Source organism: Hemitrygon akajei, chromosome 31 (genome assembly GCF_048418815.1).
Source record: "Hemitrygon akajei chromosome 31, sHemAka1.3, whole genome shotgun sequence".
Lineage (NCBI taxonomy): Eukaryota > Metazoa > Chordata > Chondrichthyes > Myliobatiformes > Dasyatidae > Hemitrygon > Hemitrygon akajei.
In genome coordinates this window covers 31,378,491-31,395,132 of record NC_133154.1, presented here as the reverse complement: position 1 = coordinate 31,395,132, position 16,642 = coordinate 31,378,491, and the positions used below count along the sequence as shown (strand labels likewise).

General features: G+C 43.9%; 2 protein-coding genes across 2 annotated transcripts; both read right to left on the bottom strand.

The window, feature by feature from the left end:
* Positions 1-238: 238 nt before the first annotated feature.
* On the bottom strand, positions 239-1,352 carry LOC140719084 (histone H3). The gene has a single exon (XM_073033459.1). The coding sequence runs from the start codon at positions 676-678 to the stop codon at positions 268-270; it is 411 nt and encodes a 136-aa protein (XP_072889560.1). The 5' UTR covers positions 679-1,352; the 3' UTR covers positions 239-267.
* Positions 1,353-1,696: 344 nt separating this feature from the next.
* On the bottom strand, positions 1,697-2,374 carry LOC140719083 (histone H1-like). The gene has a single exon (XM_073033458.1). The coding sequence runs from the start codon at positions 2,328-2,330 to the stop codon at positions 1,707-1,709; it is 624 nt and encodes a 207-aa protein (XP_072889559.1). The 5' UTR covers positions 2,331-2,374; the 3' UTR covers positions 1,697-1,706.
* Positions 2,375-16,642: the final 14,268 nt, after the last annotated feature.

Sequence of the window (16,642 nt, the reverse complement as noted above, 5' to 3'; positions counted from 1 at the left end):
GTACCGGAATTCTAGCAACTAGGTTGTTGTGTCCCCGTGAATCTACCATGGTCTCGAACAGAAATGAAACTGGCTACTAACTGGAAGACTGAACCTATTTAAGTTTATGTGATAAACTTATTGAATTAAACAACAAAGGGGCGGGGGTCAGAGGGGAATGTAGTTTTGCTAACACAAAGGTTAGTGAACAGGAACTCAGAGCCCTTTTCCAGCCGGATTGGTGGCTCTGAAAAGAGCCTTTTGTTGTGCTTGGTGCCGAGGTCGGGTTTAGGCGCGCTCCCCGCGGATACGCCGGGCCAGCTGGATGTCTTTGGGCATGATGGTGACTCGCTTGGCGTGGATGGCGCACAGGTTGGTGTCCTCAAAGAGCCCCACCAGGTAAGCTTCGCTGGCCTCCTGCAGGGCCATGACGGCCGAGCTCTGGAAGCGCAGATCGGTTTTGAAGTCCTGAGCGATCTCCCGGACCAGGCGCTGGAAGGGCAGTTTGCGGATGAGCAGCTCGGTGGATTTCTGGTAGCGCCGGATCTCCCTCAGAGCCACGGTGCCGGGCCGGTAGCGATGGGGCTTCTTCACTCCGCCCGTGGCTGGGGCGCTCTTGCGCGCCGCTTTGGTCGCCAGTTGTTTGCGGGGAGCTTTCCCACCAGTCGATTTTCGCGCTGTTTGCTTGGTGCGAGCCATTCTCCTTCAGCAGTTCGATTACAGCCTGAAATATCAGGATTGCAGTGTCGGAGCGGACGCTGGGTCTGGCTTTTAAAGAGTTGATGAAGGGCCGCCCCGCTCTCTCTGGTTGGTTGCAATGAAGATGTCTATCATAGGGTCCCAGCAGTGTGATTGGCTGGGAATATTATCTGCGACCAAATATGGAAACTGGTGACTGAGGGTCAGAATCCAGCCAATCTGACCGCAGGGATTGGATGTCCGGTCAATTTCAAATCGCCCGCCAATTTCTAGAGCTACCGGGGCTAGCTGCTTGCAGTTAATAGAATCATGAATTGTCAAATTTCACCTTTACTTAAATAATCGTTTTTACTTCTCTCTATCTGAATCTGGATGTTTGCATATTTAGTGAATAGCTTCTGGAGGCGAGTGAATTCAGTTCTGCCGGAAATGGGAGGACAGGGAGGGGATTGAGATAAACTTTATTTACTGTATATACTAAATGGTTTTTAGGGGGAAAATAAATAATCTATTACACTAAATATAAGTATATAGTTAAAGTACAAATAACGCAAAGACAGTCGTACAATGTTACCGGGTAATTTCTGAATTTCCATGCCCAGAGCCGGATCCCTCTACCCATCCCCTCACCGATAGTTCCGCTGTTTAGTTATATTAACCATGAATTGGGGAACCTCCGTGTTGGGCTTTGAGCTGTGAGACAGGGATTCTCCGGCAGTGCCACCATCTCCCGGCATCAAGTGAGAAAGAAACGGCCTTTGAACGGAGACTGAAGCGGAACACATCCATGTCCGATTGAGCCTCGGTCCGAATATCCCATACTGTGTTTTATTTCAATTACTAGGGAAGGAACAGGAACGGCAACGCCGAATGTCAGCGGGGCACGGGGGATCGCGGGTTTTCTGGAAATAGTTCGTACTGGCATCTAAACCGACCAGTATTTGGAATCGTGCGATTCAGGATTAGCTCTTTTCTGGCAGATGTGGGTGGCTCTTAAAAGAGCCTTTGGGTTCGGGTCTTTAATGTATTTACTTTTTGGCCGCTGTCTTCTTGGATTTCACAGATTTTGCCTTCGGCTTGGGTTTTGCCGATTTCTTGGCCACCTTGGGGGCTGCGGCCTTCTTCGGGCTCTTGGACTTCTGCGTAGTCTTCTTGGTCGCTGTTTTCTTAACTGCCGCTTTTTTAACCGCAGTTCTCTTAACCACTTTGCTTTTGGCAGGAGATTTCTTGGCACCTGTTTTCTTGGCCGCAGGTTTCTTGGTCACCGCCTTCCTGGTCTTAGATGCCTTGGTCGCTGGTTTCTTCACTTTTTTCACGACTTTCCCGGCGCTTTCTTTTTTAGGGACCTTCAAGGAGCCGGAGGCACCTTTGCCCTTAGTGTGAACCAGGGAGCCGCGATCCACTTTCCTTTTAATGGTCAACCTGATCTGACTTTTCAGCTTTTGCACATCGACGCCACTGTCCGCCAAACTCTTCTTTATCGCGGCTACGGACACCCCTCGCTGGCTGTGGCAATCGGCCACAATCTTGTCGATCTGTTCGCCCAGTTTGGGACCGGCTGACTTTTTCCGGACGGCCGTCTTCTTCTTCTTGGCAGCCTTGGGTGTGGCGGCGGGTGCCGCCGGTGGAGCCACTTCTGCGGTCTCGGTCATGGTCGGAAACTCCGCACAAACTCTCTCGAAGTGAGTGAGAAATGAAGCGAGAGGCGGCGGTACAGAGCAATTTAAAGGCAGCGAGCGGACGGGGCGGAGACATCCTGCAGTCAGCACCCGGCCGCTCTGTCTCTCTTGTGTTTTTCTCTGCTCAAAAACTCTCCGATTGCAATGAAATTAGGGCACCCCCAAGACCCAGACCTCTCTCTGCCTGTGCCCGAGGCAGAATTCCCTGCTGTAAAGGAAGTTTGGTCTGAATTAAACGCAGCAGTTTCCATATAAATCAATTTCACTGCTTGCACTGACCTCGTTCTCTACCGCGATCGCGACATTTTCTCCGTTTTCCGACTGAAATCTTGAAATCAGCTAAAAACTCGCGGTTAATTCCCACTTCAGGGCTGAGCTGGGAAGCTGTGCCATCCCTTAGCAGGCAGATTGTTTTATTTTCTATAGGTGGGGATGAAAAATCCAGCGATGTGACCGGACTCACAAACACAGTGATACCAGTCTAAGCCGTCAGGCCTCTTTCACTCTCCCTGACTCGCCGTTCAGATCTGTACATCCACAGCACCAACTGTTGGTCCGGTGCTCAGTTCCCAGCACAGGTTTTCCTCTCCGCTCCGATTATTACGTGTTATTTGTAAATTACCAGATCAGTAACACCCCGAGGCCGGCGCTTTTCATCAGTCTTGATCCTGATCCACAGTTCAGTTTAAATAAGAGATCAAGACCCCTGCAATGTCCTGCTGTTTGATCAACAATATTAGATAGATAGATAGATACTTTATTCATCCCCATGGGGAAGTTCAACATTTTTTCCAATGTCCCATACACTTGTTGTAGCAAAACTAATTACATACAATACTTAACTCAGTAAAAATATGATATGCATCTAAATCACTCTCTCAAAAAGCATTAAAGCTTTTAAAAAGTTCTTAAGTAGTTTACTTAAATACATTAAATACAAACAACCCCGGCACTTTAACATATCTTACTCCTGGCGGTTGAATTGTAAAGCCTAATAGCATTGGGGAGTATTGACCTCTTCATCCTGTCTGAGGAGCATTGCATTGATAGCAACCTGTCACTGAAACTGCTTCTCTGTCTCTGGATGGTGCTATGTAGAGGATGTTCAGGGTTTTCCATAATTGACCGTAGCCTACTCAGCGCCCTTCGCTCAGCTACCGATGTTATACTCTCCAGTACTTTGCCCACGACAGAGCCCGTCTTCCTTACCAGCTTATTAAGACGTGAGGCGTCCCTCTTCTTAATGCTGCCTCCCCAACACGCCACCACAAAGAAGAGGGCACTCTCCACAACTGACCTATAGAACATCTTCAGCATCTCACTACAGACATTGAATGACGCCAACCTTCTAAGGAAGTACAGTCGACTCTGTGCCTTCCTGCACAAGGCATCTGTGTTGGCAGTCCAGTCTAGCTTCTCGTCTAACTGTACTCCCAGATACTTGTAGGTCTTAACCTGCTCCACACATTCTCCATTAATGATCACTGGCTCCATATGAGGCCTAGATCTCCTAAAGTCCACCACCATCTCCTTGGTCTTGGTGATATTGAGACGCAGGTAGTTTGAGTTGCACCATATCACAAAGTCCTGTATCAGTTTCCTATACTCCTCCTCCTGTCCATTCCTGACACACCCCACTATGGCCGTGTCGTCAGCGAACTTCTGCACATGGCAGGACTCCGAGTTATATTGGAAGTCTGATGTGTACAAGGTGAACAGGACCGGAGAGAGCACGGTCCCCTGCGGCGCTCCTGTGCTGCTGACCACCGTGTCAGACCTACAGTCTCCCAACCGCACATACTGAGGTCTATCTGTCAAGTAGTCCACTATCCAATCCACCATGTGAGAGTCTACTCCCATCTCCGTTAGTTTGTGCCTTAAGATCTTGGGCTGGATGGTGTTAAAGGCACTAGAGAAGTCCAGGAATGTAATCCTCACAGCACCACTGACCCCATCTAGGTGAGAGAGGGATTTGTGCAGCAAATACGTGATAGCATCCTCCACTCCCACCTTCTCCTTATACGCAAACTGAAGAGGATCCCGGGCGTGCCTGGTTTGTGGCCTCAGATTCGATGGAATTGACAGAAAACCGCTCTACTTTTCAGTTCAATTCCTCGGATAATCTCATGAATCTGTTCGAGTTCATTAAAAGGGTAACCCAGTGATTTGATGAGGGAATCACGGGCGCATCGTATTAGAGATGCTTCATTCAGACATAAGTTAGACACAGTCCGCATGGAACTGCAGTCTGGAAGGTTAGATGACATGGGATCCAGGGAGAGGTAGAAGTGGATAGATACTCGGCTCCACATTACGAGACAGAGGGTGATGGTCGAAGGTTGTTTACGGGACTGGATCAGTGAGCAGTGACGTGTTACAGGGATCGGTGCCGGGCCCATTGCTTTTCATCATTTATATAAAGAGTGTAGAAGACATGGATAGTCAGTTTGAAGATGACACTAAGCTAGGTGGCGGAGTCATAGAGCAACACAGCGCAGATACCATGTCGACACAACCTCGCAACTCCCAGATTAAATGTGCTGACTGATGCTAAACACGTCTTTCACTGCCCGGTCTGCCAATGAACAATGCTCTTGTTCTCCTCAATCCCTCTCTCCAGTGACACTCCCTAGTTCCCCACCATTCCGTGTATAAGCCCTACCTTGGTCTGACTTTCCAAAATACTTCATCTGAATTGTAATCCATGTGTCAATCCTCAGTTACACTTCAGTAAGTGGGTAAGATCTCCCTGTAATCATCTTCACTATCAAAAATACCTCCTTATTTCGTGTCCTCCACAAGCTTACTGGTAAAAACCTTGTGCATTTGTAATATAAGGATTTGTATATCAAAAAAGGACAACAAGGGTGCCAGCACCAACACCCGTGGCACATCACGAGTTCCCAGCCTGGATTCCTCACATACACAAAGCCATGCCAACTCCTCCCAGTCAGACTCCATCTGTCCAAGTACTGGTAGATTCTGTCCTTCACAATCGCCTCCAGTAAATTGCCACATCTGATGACAGGCTCAGTGGTCTGTAGTTCCCTGGCTTATCCTTGCTGCACTTTTTAAACAATTGATTGACAATAGCACATCCTAGCTTCAGCAGCTTCACCAGTGGCTAATGATGAAGCAAGTGTCTCCACAAGGGCTCCATAATTTCCTCTCTATTCTCCCACAAAGTCCAAGGAAGCCTGACAGGCCTTGGGCTTTTACCCATCTTAATGTGCGTAAAGCTGCAGATACCTCCTCCTTGGTGATATGAATGTCCTACAAAAGATCTCCACTTGTTTCTTTTATCTCTTGCTAACTGTACTCTGAACCCTCTCCAAAGCTAAGGATTCATTCCAATAATGCAGCAAGCAGAATTGAATGCTGTATTCCAGAGTACGGCTAACTAGACTTTCAGACAGTATTCCAGAGGAGGCCTAGACTCTTCTCAAGAGGAGGCCTAATGAGACTTTTAGACTCTACTCCAGAGGAGCCCAAACTAGACTTTTGCACTCTATTCCAGATGATGTCTAGGCAGTACTCTGGAGGAGGCCTCACTAGACTTTTAATCTCTACTCCAGACAAGACCTAACTAGTCTTTTAGATTCTAATTCAGAGGATGCCTAACTAGTCTTTTAGTACTCTGCCTATTCTCCATCTCCCTCTGGTGCTCCCCTCCCCCTTTCTTTCTCCCTAGGCCTCCCGTCCCATGATCCTTTCCCTTCCCTAGCTCTGTATCCCTTTTGCCAATCACCTTTCTGGCTCTCAGCTTCACCCCACCCCCTCCGGTCTTCTCCTATCATTTTGCATTTTCCCCACCCCTCCTACTTTCAAATCTCTTACTATCTTTCCTTTCAGTTAGTCCTGACGAAGTCCGAAAGGTCGACAGCGGTTCTCCCTATAGATGCTGCCTGACCTGCTGCGTTTGTCGTGGTTTCTCGTGCCCCACAAACGACCAGGAGATGCAAAAGATTCTTCAAGAAGTGTTAAACTTTAATTTGCAAATCAAAGCTGAGACAGTCAGTGAGCTAGTCGCTGATTGCCCACCGATCCTTGTGCATAGCATTTTTTTATAGCAATCTCCTGGTTTAGTTGTATTAGCATATCCAATTGGTCTACAGTTGCATATCACCAGTACATCAGCTCCCGACTTCCCATTATTGTTTCTACCCATTAACTTAATCATGTTCTAATCTACTTTTTGGGCCACGAGTTACCTCATCCCTGGTCACAGTTATCTCTTAGCTAGCCTCTCATTAACACACCATTATCTTCTTATTTGGCTACATTCTTAATTTGGCTTATTTGGCTACTGTTCAGTAGTACAGTGACAATACAGAGATTTCATTCTCCTACTAAATTGGATACATACATAGCAAATAGCAAATACGAAGCTGACTACATAGTTTTGGTTACACAGCAAACAATGCAACTTTATACTCCAATACGTTCCACCAGCATTTTGTGTGTGTTGCTGTAAAAATAGGGGACAAGCTCTCCTCTACAATCACTCTGAGCACCGGTGCCCCACCTGTGTACTCAGCCCCCTGCTGTACTCACTGTACACCCATGATTGTGTAGCCAAGTTTCCATCGAACTCAATACATAAGTTTGCTGATGACACCACAATTGTAGGCTGGATCTTGGGTAATGATGAGTCTGAGTACAGAGAGGATATTAAGAACCTGGTGGCATGGTGCGAAGACAATAACCTATCCCTCAACGTCAGCAAGATGAAGGAATTGGTTGTTGACTTCAGAAGGAGTAGCAGACCGCACGACCCCCATCTACATCGGTAATGCGCAGGTGGAACTGGTCAAAAGCTTTAAGTTCTTTGGGGTCAATATCACAAATGACCTGACTTGGTCTAACCAAGCAGAGTCCACTTCCAAGAAGGCCCACCAGCGCCTTTACTTCCTGAGAAAGCTGAAAAAATTTGGCCTGTCCCCTAAAATCCTCACTAATTTTTAAAATTTTTATTTTTAATGCACCGTAGAAAGCATTCTTCTAGGGTGCATCACAACCTGGTATGGAAGTTGTCCTGTTCAAGACCGGAAGAAGTTGCAGAAGATCGTGAACACAGCCCAGCACATCACACAAACCAATCTTCCATCCTTGGACTCACTTTACACCGCACCTCCGGGAGAAGGTTCAGGAGCTTGATGATTCATATGGCCAGATTTGGGAACAGCTTCTTTCCAACTGTGATAAGACTGCTGAACAGATCCTGATCCAGATCTGGGCTGTACCTTCCAAATATCTGGACCTGACTTGCACTATCTTACTTTTCCTTTTCTATTTTCTAATTATGATTTATAATTTAAATTTTTATTATATTTACTTTGATTTGTACTTCAGGGAGCGCGAAGCACAGAATCAAATAACACTGTGATGATTGTACGCTCTAGTATCAATTGTTTGGTGACAATAAAGTCAAGTAAAACATCTTCATACTTGCTAGTGCTCCTCTTAGGCATAATATACTTTCCAGTGCCCCCCTATAGTGTAAAAATATGTCTATCATATGCTAACATGAGAAAAATTATTCTGCTTTAAATTTTTATTTATCTTTAAACTGAACTTACACAATACCTATGTGCAGTACAGCTGCTTTGATATCAATGTGATCCTTGAGATTGATGGTTGAAATATCTGGTTAAAGTTGTGACAGCAAAAAGCTTTAAGTCCACACACGTAACAATGTCCAAGTGGTTTCTTTTTTATATGAGTATGTGGTTCACTCCACTGAAGTCTCTTTCAACAAGGTAGGAAGATGGAAACACAATGAAGACAGTTTGGCTCTTCTCCAAAGACCAGGAAACTTCGTATCATAGTGTAGCCACATACCATAAAAGCTGACATTTTTGAAAAGCATTTTTGCTTCTTCATCATTCTGTATTTCAATAATTTCTTCTTACAAGCTCTCTTCCTATTCTTCCACCTTGCAAAGAAATTAGTTTATTACCCAGTCTGGAAATTCCAGATCATTCAAGCCTTGAATTGATTCTGAAAATCCTTCTTGAGTGACTGCAGCTATAAGCAGGAAAGAAAGTGCCATACTTTCCATGCAAGGAACTGTGAGAACATTCGTCCCCCAGTGTTTTGCTTGTATATTTCCAGTTTTCCAATTAAAGTGGACACTGCACTTTTTGCCTGGATTGAATTGAAATTCTCACCCTGCAGTTTCATATTTACAGTTCCATTTTGTCAGATCGGTTAGGTATGTCACATCTTCACATAGAAGTTCAATCTTGTTTCCCAAGCTCTTGTCAACTTTGAGCAAAAGCTCAACTACAGTGTCAAAAAGATCAAAGAAACTTTTTAAGCAACAGCCAAAGCACTTAAGTGCAAAGAAGCAGGCATTCAAATTCTTCATTGTTATCTTGGCATAACTAGCAAAATATTCTGCAATTTAATGGATGAGCTTTAATTTTGTTGAAAGCCACTGGCTGAGGTTTTTGGCTGCAAGCTGTTGATGAAGAATTACATAATGGATTCCAAACAGACTTGGAATTTCTTTTTCCATCAAAGCCACTAAGCCAGCATGGTGACCTGTCATACGTGGTGCTTCATCTGTTGCACAAGAAATCGTGTTCCTCATCAGAATACTTTTATCCTCAGTATACATTTTGAGCTCATCATAGATTGATTTTTCACTGATTTTTTTTACGTTTTACAAAAGAGAATCTCTTCGTAAATTTTTCCATTTTTGATAAACTGTACATATGCTGTTGGCAATGCCTTGTTGTCTCGCACAGTTGACCCATCCAGTTGTATCCCAAAATCTGTTTTCTTAGGTCTGTGCATATTTGATACTCAATGTCTTCACTCATTTTGTCCATATGATGAGCTACAGATTTATTTCTCAGAGGAATTGTTTTTAAAATACTGGTATCCTTTTTGAGAACAGTGATGAGACTTCTGATGCAGTGGGCATTATTAATTTTTCACTGAATGTATGAGATTTTTCACACTTTGCTATCATTTTGGAAATGTTTTAAGAAACAATGAGAACACTATCAAGGTCACTTTTAGCTTGCTGTAGTTTCTGGTTCTTAGCAGGATTATAATTCAAGGCTTCACCACCCTCGGGCTCATAGACTCTTAAACTAAAACTTAACTGCAGAGGAGATCTAGTCATACTTTTAGACTCTACTCCAGAGGATGCCCAATTAGACTTTTAAACTCCTTTCCAGAGGAATTCTAGACGATGATGCCTAAATGATGCCTAAATAGACCTTAAGACTCTATATTCCAGAGGAGGCCTAGACAGTACTCTAGAGGAGAGCTAAATAGACTTTAAGACCGTACTCTAGACAAGGCCTAACTAAACCTTTAGACTCTACTTCAGAGGAGGCCTAATTATACTCTTATTGAATCATATTGATTGAATTGACTTTATTTCTTACATCCCTCATATACATGAGGAGTAAAAATCTTTACATTATGTCTCTGTCTAAATGTGCAATGTGCAATCATAGTAATTTATAATAAATAGAACAGTCAATGTAATAAAGATTACACTCAAATCAGCGTGAGTTAATCATTCTGATGGCCTGGTGGAAGAAGCTGTCCTGGAGCCTGTTGGTCCTGGCTTTTATGCTGTGGTACCGTTTCCCGGATGGTAGCAGCTGGAATAGATTGTGGTTGGGATGGCTTGGGTCCCCAATGACCTACGGGCCCTTTTTACACACTTGTCCTTGTAAATGTCCTGAATGATGGAAAGTTCACAACTACAGATGCAACACTCTCTGTGGAGTCCTGAAATTAAGAGAGGTACAGTTCCCATACCAGGCAGTGATGCTCTCAATTGTGCCCCTGTAAAAAGTTCTTAGGATTTGGGGGCCCATACCAAATTTCCTCAACCGTCTGAGGTGAAAGAGGTGCTTTTGTGCCTTTTTCACCACACAGCAGGTGTGTACCACGTGAGGTCCTTGGTGATGTGGATGCCCAGGAACTTAAAGCTCTTTACCCTCTCAACCCCAGATCCACCGATATCAATAGGGGTTAGCCGGTCTCCATTCCTCCTGTAATCCAGCTCCTTTGTTTTTGCGACATTGAGGGAGAGATTGTTTTCTTGACACCACTGTGTCAGAGAGATGACTTCTTCCCTGTAGGCCACATCGTTGTTGTTTGAGATAAGGCCAATCAATGTAGTGTCAGCAAATTTAATTAGCAGATTAGAGCTGTGGGTGGCAATACAGTCATGGGTTCACAGGGAGTAAACTCTACTTCAGAGGAGGCCTAGACAAAACTACCAAAGAGAGCTAAATAGACTAAGACTCCACTCCAGAGGAGGCCTAACTAGACTTTTAGACTCTATTCCAGAGGAGGACTGGACAGCATTCCTAATGAGGTCTAGATAGTATTCCCAACAAGGCCTAACTTTAAACTCAACTCCAGTAGAAGCCTAGATACTACTCCAGAGGTCCATCTAGACTTTTGGACTCTACTTCAGAGGAAACCTAATTAGACTTTTAAACTCTACTCCAGAGGAAGTCTAACTATTCACAAGGGGGAGAATGCATGTAGACTTCTACCCTGTAATGGGAATCAAAGACCAAAGAGTATAGATTTCAGGTGAAAGTGGCTGATACTGTTACTGTAGCAATATTTAAAAGACAGCTTTTCAGTTGTGTAAAAAGGGAAGCATAAGAAAGATATTGGGCCAAATACGGGAACATGGGATTAGGTTAGATAGTCATTTTTCTCAGCATGTACCAGTAGACTCACTGTTTTCTCCTGATTTTCAATCAGCAACCCATCAGACGCACTGTTCATAGCACTCACATCTGCATGCTCAGAGTGAAATCTTGGAATAAGCAGTTAGTTTTTTCACTTTTCTCACTAACTCTGTCTAACTTTTGTTCTCACATTGTTCCTCGTTTTGTATTATCCTCTCCCTTAGTTACAGTTTCTATTTCCCTTCCACAGTTAAGGAATTCATGATGAAATATCTTTTGGTGATTTCCCTTGTGTCAGGAAAGTTTCAGTGATCTGTTTCCAGTGTATGCAGAGTTCTCAGTGTCTCCTCTGATTGACAGCTCACTCTTCTCCTCCCAGGCTGTTACCTCCCAGTCATCTGACATCCAGGGTTTTGCACAGCCATCTGTGAGTTACCATCATAGAAGTCCACTGACTGGCACTGACATCGTTCCCTTGGCAACCAGCCAGAGCAGACGCAGGGCAAGTGGTCTGGGCCCAGTGCTGGAGGTGAGAAATACCCCTCAGGTGGTGTGGCAGGGACTCAACTGAAGTGGGGATTGATCTGTACTTGCTGCAGTTTTGAAGAATGATAGGGGATGTAATTGGCCTCTTCTGTGGTATGTATGTTGATATGGAGAGAATAGAGAAGGTGGCAACTCGATCAGATGAGCACCCCCTTGTTTCTGTCATTGCCACGTGGATATCTAAGTTAACTGATGGAGTCTGGTTGGCTTGACTGATTCTCCACTGTGGACATTGGCCTCTTCTCTTCTTGCCTGCTGCCCAGGGAACAGTGAGTATATGTCAATGCCTTACTGCATCAACTCCCTGCTTCAGATTTCCCATTCTCATCCTTGGGTTCACATCCCTCCTCAGTCTTCACCCCCTCACTCTCCCTCTAATCTCCTCCTGGCCTGACTCCCTCTGAAATATCTGCTCTCCACCACCTCCCCACCCCCCAGTCCCTTTAAAATGATAGAAAAGAACAGCACAGAATTAGGCTCTTCAGCCCATCTATTCCATGGTGAGCTATTTAACTGCCCACTCCCATCAACCTGCACCTGGGTCTCCGTACCCCTACCATCCATGTACCCATGAAAACTTCCCCTAAACATTGAAATCAAGCTTGCATGCACCACTTGTGCTGCCAGCTCATTCCAAACTCTCCACCCTCTGAGTGAAGAAGTTCCCACTCATGATCCCTTAAACATGTTTTATCTCAACCCCTTAAAATTTTCACCTTTCAATATTAACCCATGGCCCCTAGTTGTAGTCCCACCCAACCACAGTACAAAAAACCTGCTTGCATTTATCCTGTCTATACCCCTCATAATTTTGTATACCTCCATCAGATCTCCCCTCAATCTTCTATTTTCCAAGGAATACAGTTCTAACCTACTCAATATTTCCTTATAACCCAGGTCCTCCAGCCCCAGCAACATCCTTGTAAATTTCCTCAGTACTCTTTCAACCTTATTTGCATCTTTCCAGTAAGTAGGCAATCAAAACTGCACACATACTCCAAATTAGGCCCCACCAGTGTCTTATAGAAATTCAACAGAACATCCCAACTTCTGTACTCAGTACTTTGATTTATGAAGACCAATGTGCCAAAAGCTTTCTTTACAACGCTATTTACCTTTGACGCCACTTTCAATGAATTATGAACCTGTACTCCCGGATCTCTTTGTTCTATAGCACTCTTCAGTGCCCCAACATTCACTGTATAATACCTACCCTGATTGGTCGTACTGAAATGCAACACATCACACTTGTCTATATTAAATTCCATCTGCCATTTTTCAGCCCATTTTTCCAGCTGGTCTAGAAACCACTGCAAGCTCTGATAGTCTTCCGTTGCTGTCCACTACACCCCCAGTCTTGGTGTCATACACAAATCTGCTGATCCATTTAATCACATTATCATCTAGATCATTGATATAGATGACAAACAATAACAGACCCATCACCATTCCCTGCGATACTCCACTCGTCACAGTAAGAGAGGTAACTATTTACTACCCTCTTTGCTTCCCCACGAAGCCAATATCTAATCTAATTTACTACCTTATCTTGAATACCGAGTGACTGAACCTTCTTGACCAACCTTCCATGCGGGACCTTGTCAAATGCCTTGCTAAAGTTCTTGTAGAAGATGCCTTCATCAACTTTACTAATAACTTCCTTGAAAAGCTCTGTAAGATTGGTTAGACATGACCTACCACATAGAAAGCCTTGCTGACTATCCCTAATCAGTCCCTGTCTATCCAAATACTCATATATCCAGCCCTTTTGAATACCTTTCAATAACTTTCCTACTGCTGATGTCAGGCTCACTGGCCTATAATATCCTGGTTTATTTTAAGAGTCTTTCTTAAACAGCAGAAGAACATAAGCTATCCTATAATCCTCCAGTACCTCACTTGTCATTGAAGATGATTTAAACAGCTCTGCTCGTGCCCCTGCAGTTTCTGCTCTTACCTCCCACAGGGTCTGAAAGAACACCTTTCCAGGCCATGGGGATTTATCAATCCTAATTTGCCTCAAGACAGCAAACTCATCATCCTCTGTAATCGGTATAGGGTCCATGAATTCAATACTGCTGTGCCTCACTTCTATAGACTTTGTGTCAGTCTCCTGAGTAAATATAGATTCAAAAAATCCATCTAATATCTCACCTATCTCTTTTGGCTCCATGCATGTATTACCATTCTGATTTTCCAGAGGACCCATTTTGTCCCTTGCAATCCTTTTGCTCTTAACATATCTGTAGAACTCCTTAGGATTCTCCTTCACCTTGTCTGCTAGAGCAACTTCATGCCTTCTTTTAGCCCTTCTGTTTTTTTTTCATAAGAGTTCTCTTACTCCATAAGTACATCATTTGTTCCTACCTGCCTGTACCTGCTATTCACCTCATTTTTTTGTGTCAATATCTCTGGAAAAACAAGGTTTCCTGAAACTGCTATCTTTACATTTTATTCTGACAGACACATACAAGCTTTATACTCTCAAAATTTCACTTTTGAAGGCCTTCCACTTACCAAGAACACCTTTGCCAGAAAACAGCCTGCCCCAATCCACACTTGCCAAATCCTTTCTGATACCATCAAAATCGGCCTTTCTCCAATTTAGAATCTCAACCTATGAACTAGACCTATCTTTTTTCCATATTTACTTTGAAACTAATGGCATTCTGATCACTGGATGCAAAGTATTCCCCTACACAAACTTCTGTCACCCGCCCTGTCCCAGGTGAGAATATAGGTGAATGATTGATAACCTTGCAGGTAACACCAAATCTGATGGTATAGTGAACTGTGAAGAAGCTTGTCTAAATTACAGTGGGACATACACCAGGCACAAAAATAGGCAAGGAAATGGAATTTAAAACAGACAAATGTAAAGTTTTGCCTTTTGGTTAGTTAAACTAAGGGAGAAGAGTAGACAGAACGGGGCAGAGCCCAGGAGAAGACTGCAGAACAGAAAGGCCTTGAGGTAGATTTCCTGAAAGTGCTGACATAAATGGACAAGGTGGCAAAGAAAGTGATGGTCACACTTCTACATTGGTTAAGGCGTTGAGTAGAGAGTTGAGATGTTACATTAGAACTGTTCTACTTAGCAACAGGTTTCCCTTCCAGAATCCTGATCTGACAAAGGCACTGAATGACTTGAAATCAGCAATAAGCAAACAAGAAACAGCCTACCCCAATGGCTTTCACATCATTGCCAGGGACTTTTACCAGGCCTGTTTGAAGAAATCTCTGCCAATTATCATCAGCATATCACCTGCAGCTCCAGAGGTCCTAACACACTCGACCACTGTTACACTACTATCAGTCTACTGCTCCATTTCTAGACCGAATTTTAGGAAATCTGCTCACCTATGTGTATTCTTCCTACCTTCATTTATGCAGAGTCTAAAGAGCAAGGCACCAGAGGTAAGGATAACAACGATGAAGTCATAGGAATCAGACAAGGGTCTACAGGATTGCTTCAAGTCGGTGGACTGGGTCCTGAATGAACATGCCTCGCCTGTCACAGACTTTATAACAACACTTGTGGATGAGAGTGTACCTACAAAATCACTCAGACTCTTGCTTAACAGAAGCCATGGATGAACCAAGAGATGCACATTATTCTGAGGGTTAGAATGGTGATGGCCAGTGACCCAGGAAAATACAAGAGGTCCAGGTATGACTTCCGCAAAGCCATCTCACATGCAAAGTGGTAATTCCAGACCAAACTTGAGAAACAGAAGGATGTTTGACGGCTATGTAAGCCCTGCCCTAAATTAAATAACTCAAAATTCCTCACCTTACACATGTCTCCATTCAATTCCATCTGCCATTGTCTCACCCACATTCCTAATTATTCTATATATCAATGTAACAGGCAACCTTCTTCACTGACAGCTGAGCATCTAAACATGGAGAAATCTTCATGAACTCCCTGTGATTTCAGTCTCTGAGACCAACATGAGAACATCTTTCAGGAGGGTGAACCCACCAAAAGCATTCAGCTAAATGGGGTACTTGTAGGCCTCCTTTAGTCTCGATAGACCATGGATTTGCACCTTGGAAAGTTTCCAGGGTGCAAGCAGCTGGATATTAAATACTATCATCCCCTCAAAACTAATCACTAAGCTTCAAGACTTTGGCCTCAATACCTCATTGTGCAATTAGATCCTCGATGGAGAAATCCCTGAGCCAGTCCTTATCAGGGGATAAAGATGGAGAGGTTCAGCAACTTTAAATTTCTCCGTATTATCATTTCAGAGGAGTTGTCGTGGGCCCAGCATGTAAGTGCCATTATGAGGAAAGGCTGTGCCTCTTCTTCCTTTGTAGTTTGCAGAGATTTGGCATGACATCTAGAACCTTGACAAACTTCTGTAGATGTGTTGTGGAGAGTATATTGAATGGTTGCATCATGGCCTGGTATGGGAATACCAATGCCTTTGAATGGATAATCCTACAAATGTATTAGATAATCATGGGTAAAGCTTTCCCCTCAATTGAGAACATTTACATATGTCACAAGCAAGCAGCATCCATCGACAAGGACCTCACCATCCAGGTCATGCTCTCTTCTCACTGCTGCCATCAGGAAGAAAGTACAGGAGCCTCAGGACCCACACTATCATGTTGAGGAACAGTTATTACCCCTCAGCCATGAGGCTCTTGATCTAGAGGAGATAATTTCACTTGCTTCATCACTAAACTGATCCCTCAACTGATGTACTCACTTTCAAGGACTCTTCATCTCATGTTCTTCATATTTATTGCTTTTTTAAAACTTTTGTTTTGCAGTTTGTTGTCTTTTCCACATTGGATGTTTTCTATCCTGTTGGGTGTGGCCTTTCATTGATTCTATTGTGTTTCTTGGATTTAGTGTGTATACTTACAAGGTAATCAATCTCAGGATTGTATATGATGGCATATATGGACTTTGATAATGAGTTTACTTTCAACTTTGAACTCTATCACCAATTTTGATGCCATCTACAAATTTATAAATCCTGCCATTTACATTCTCACCCAAACCGTCAACGCCTGTGACAAACAACAGAGCGTGGCAGTACACTGACC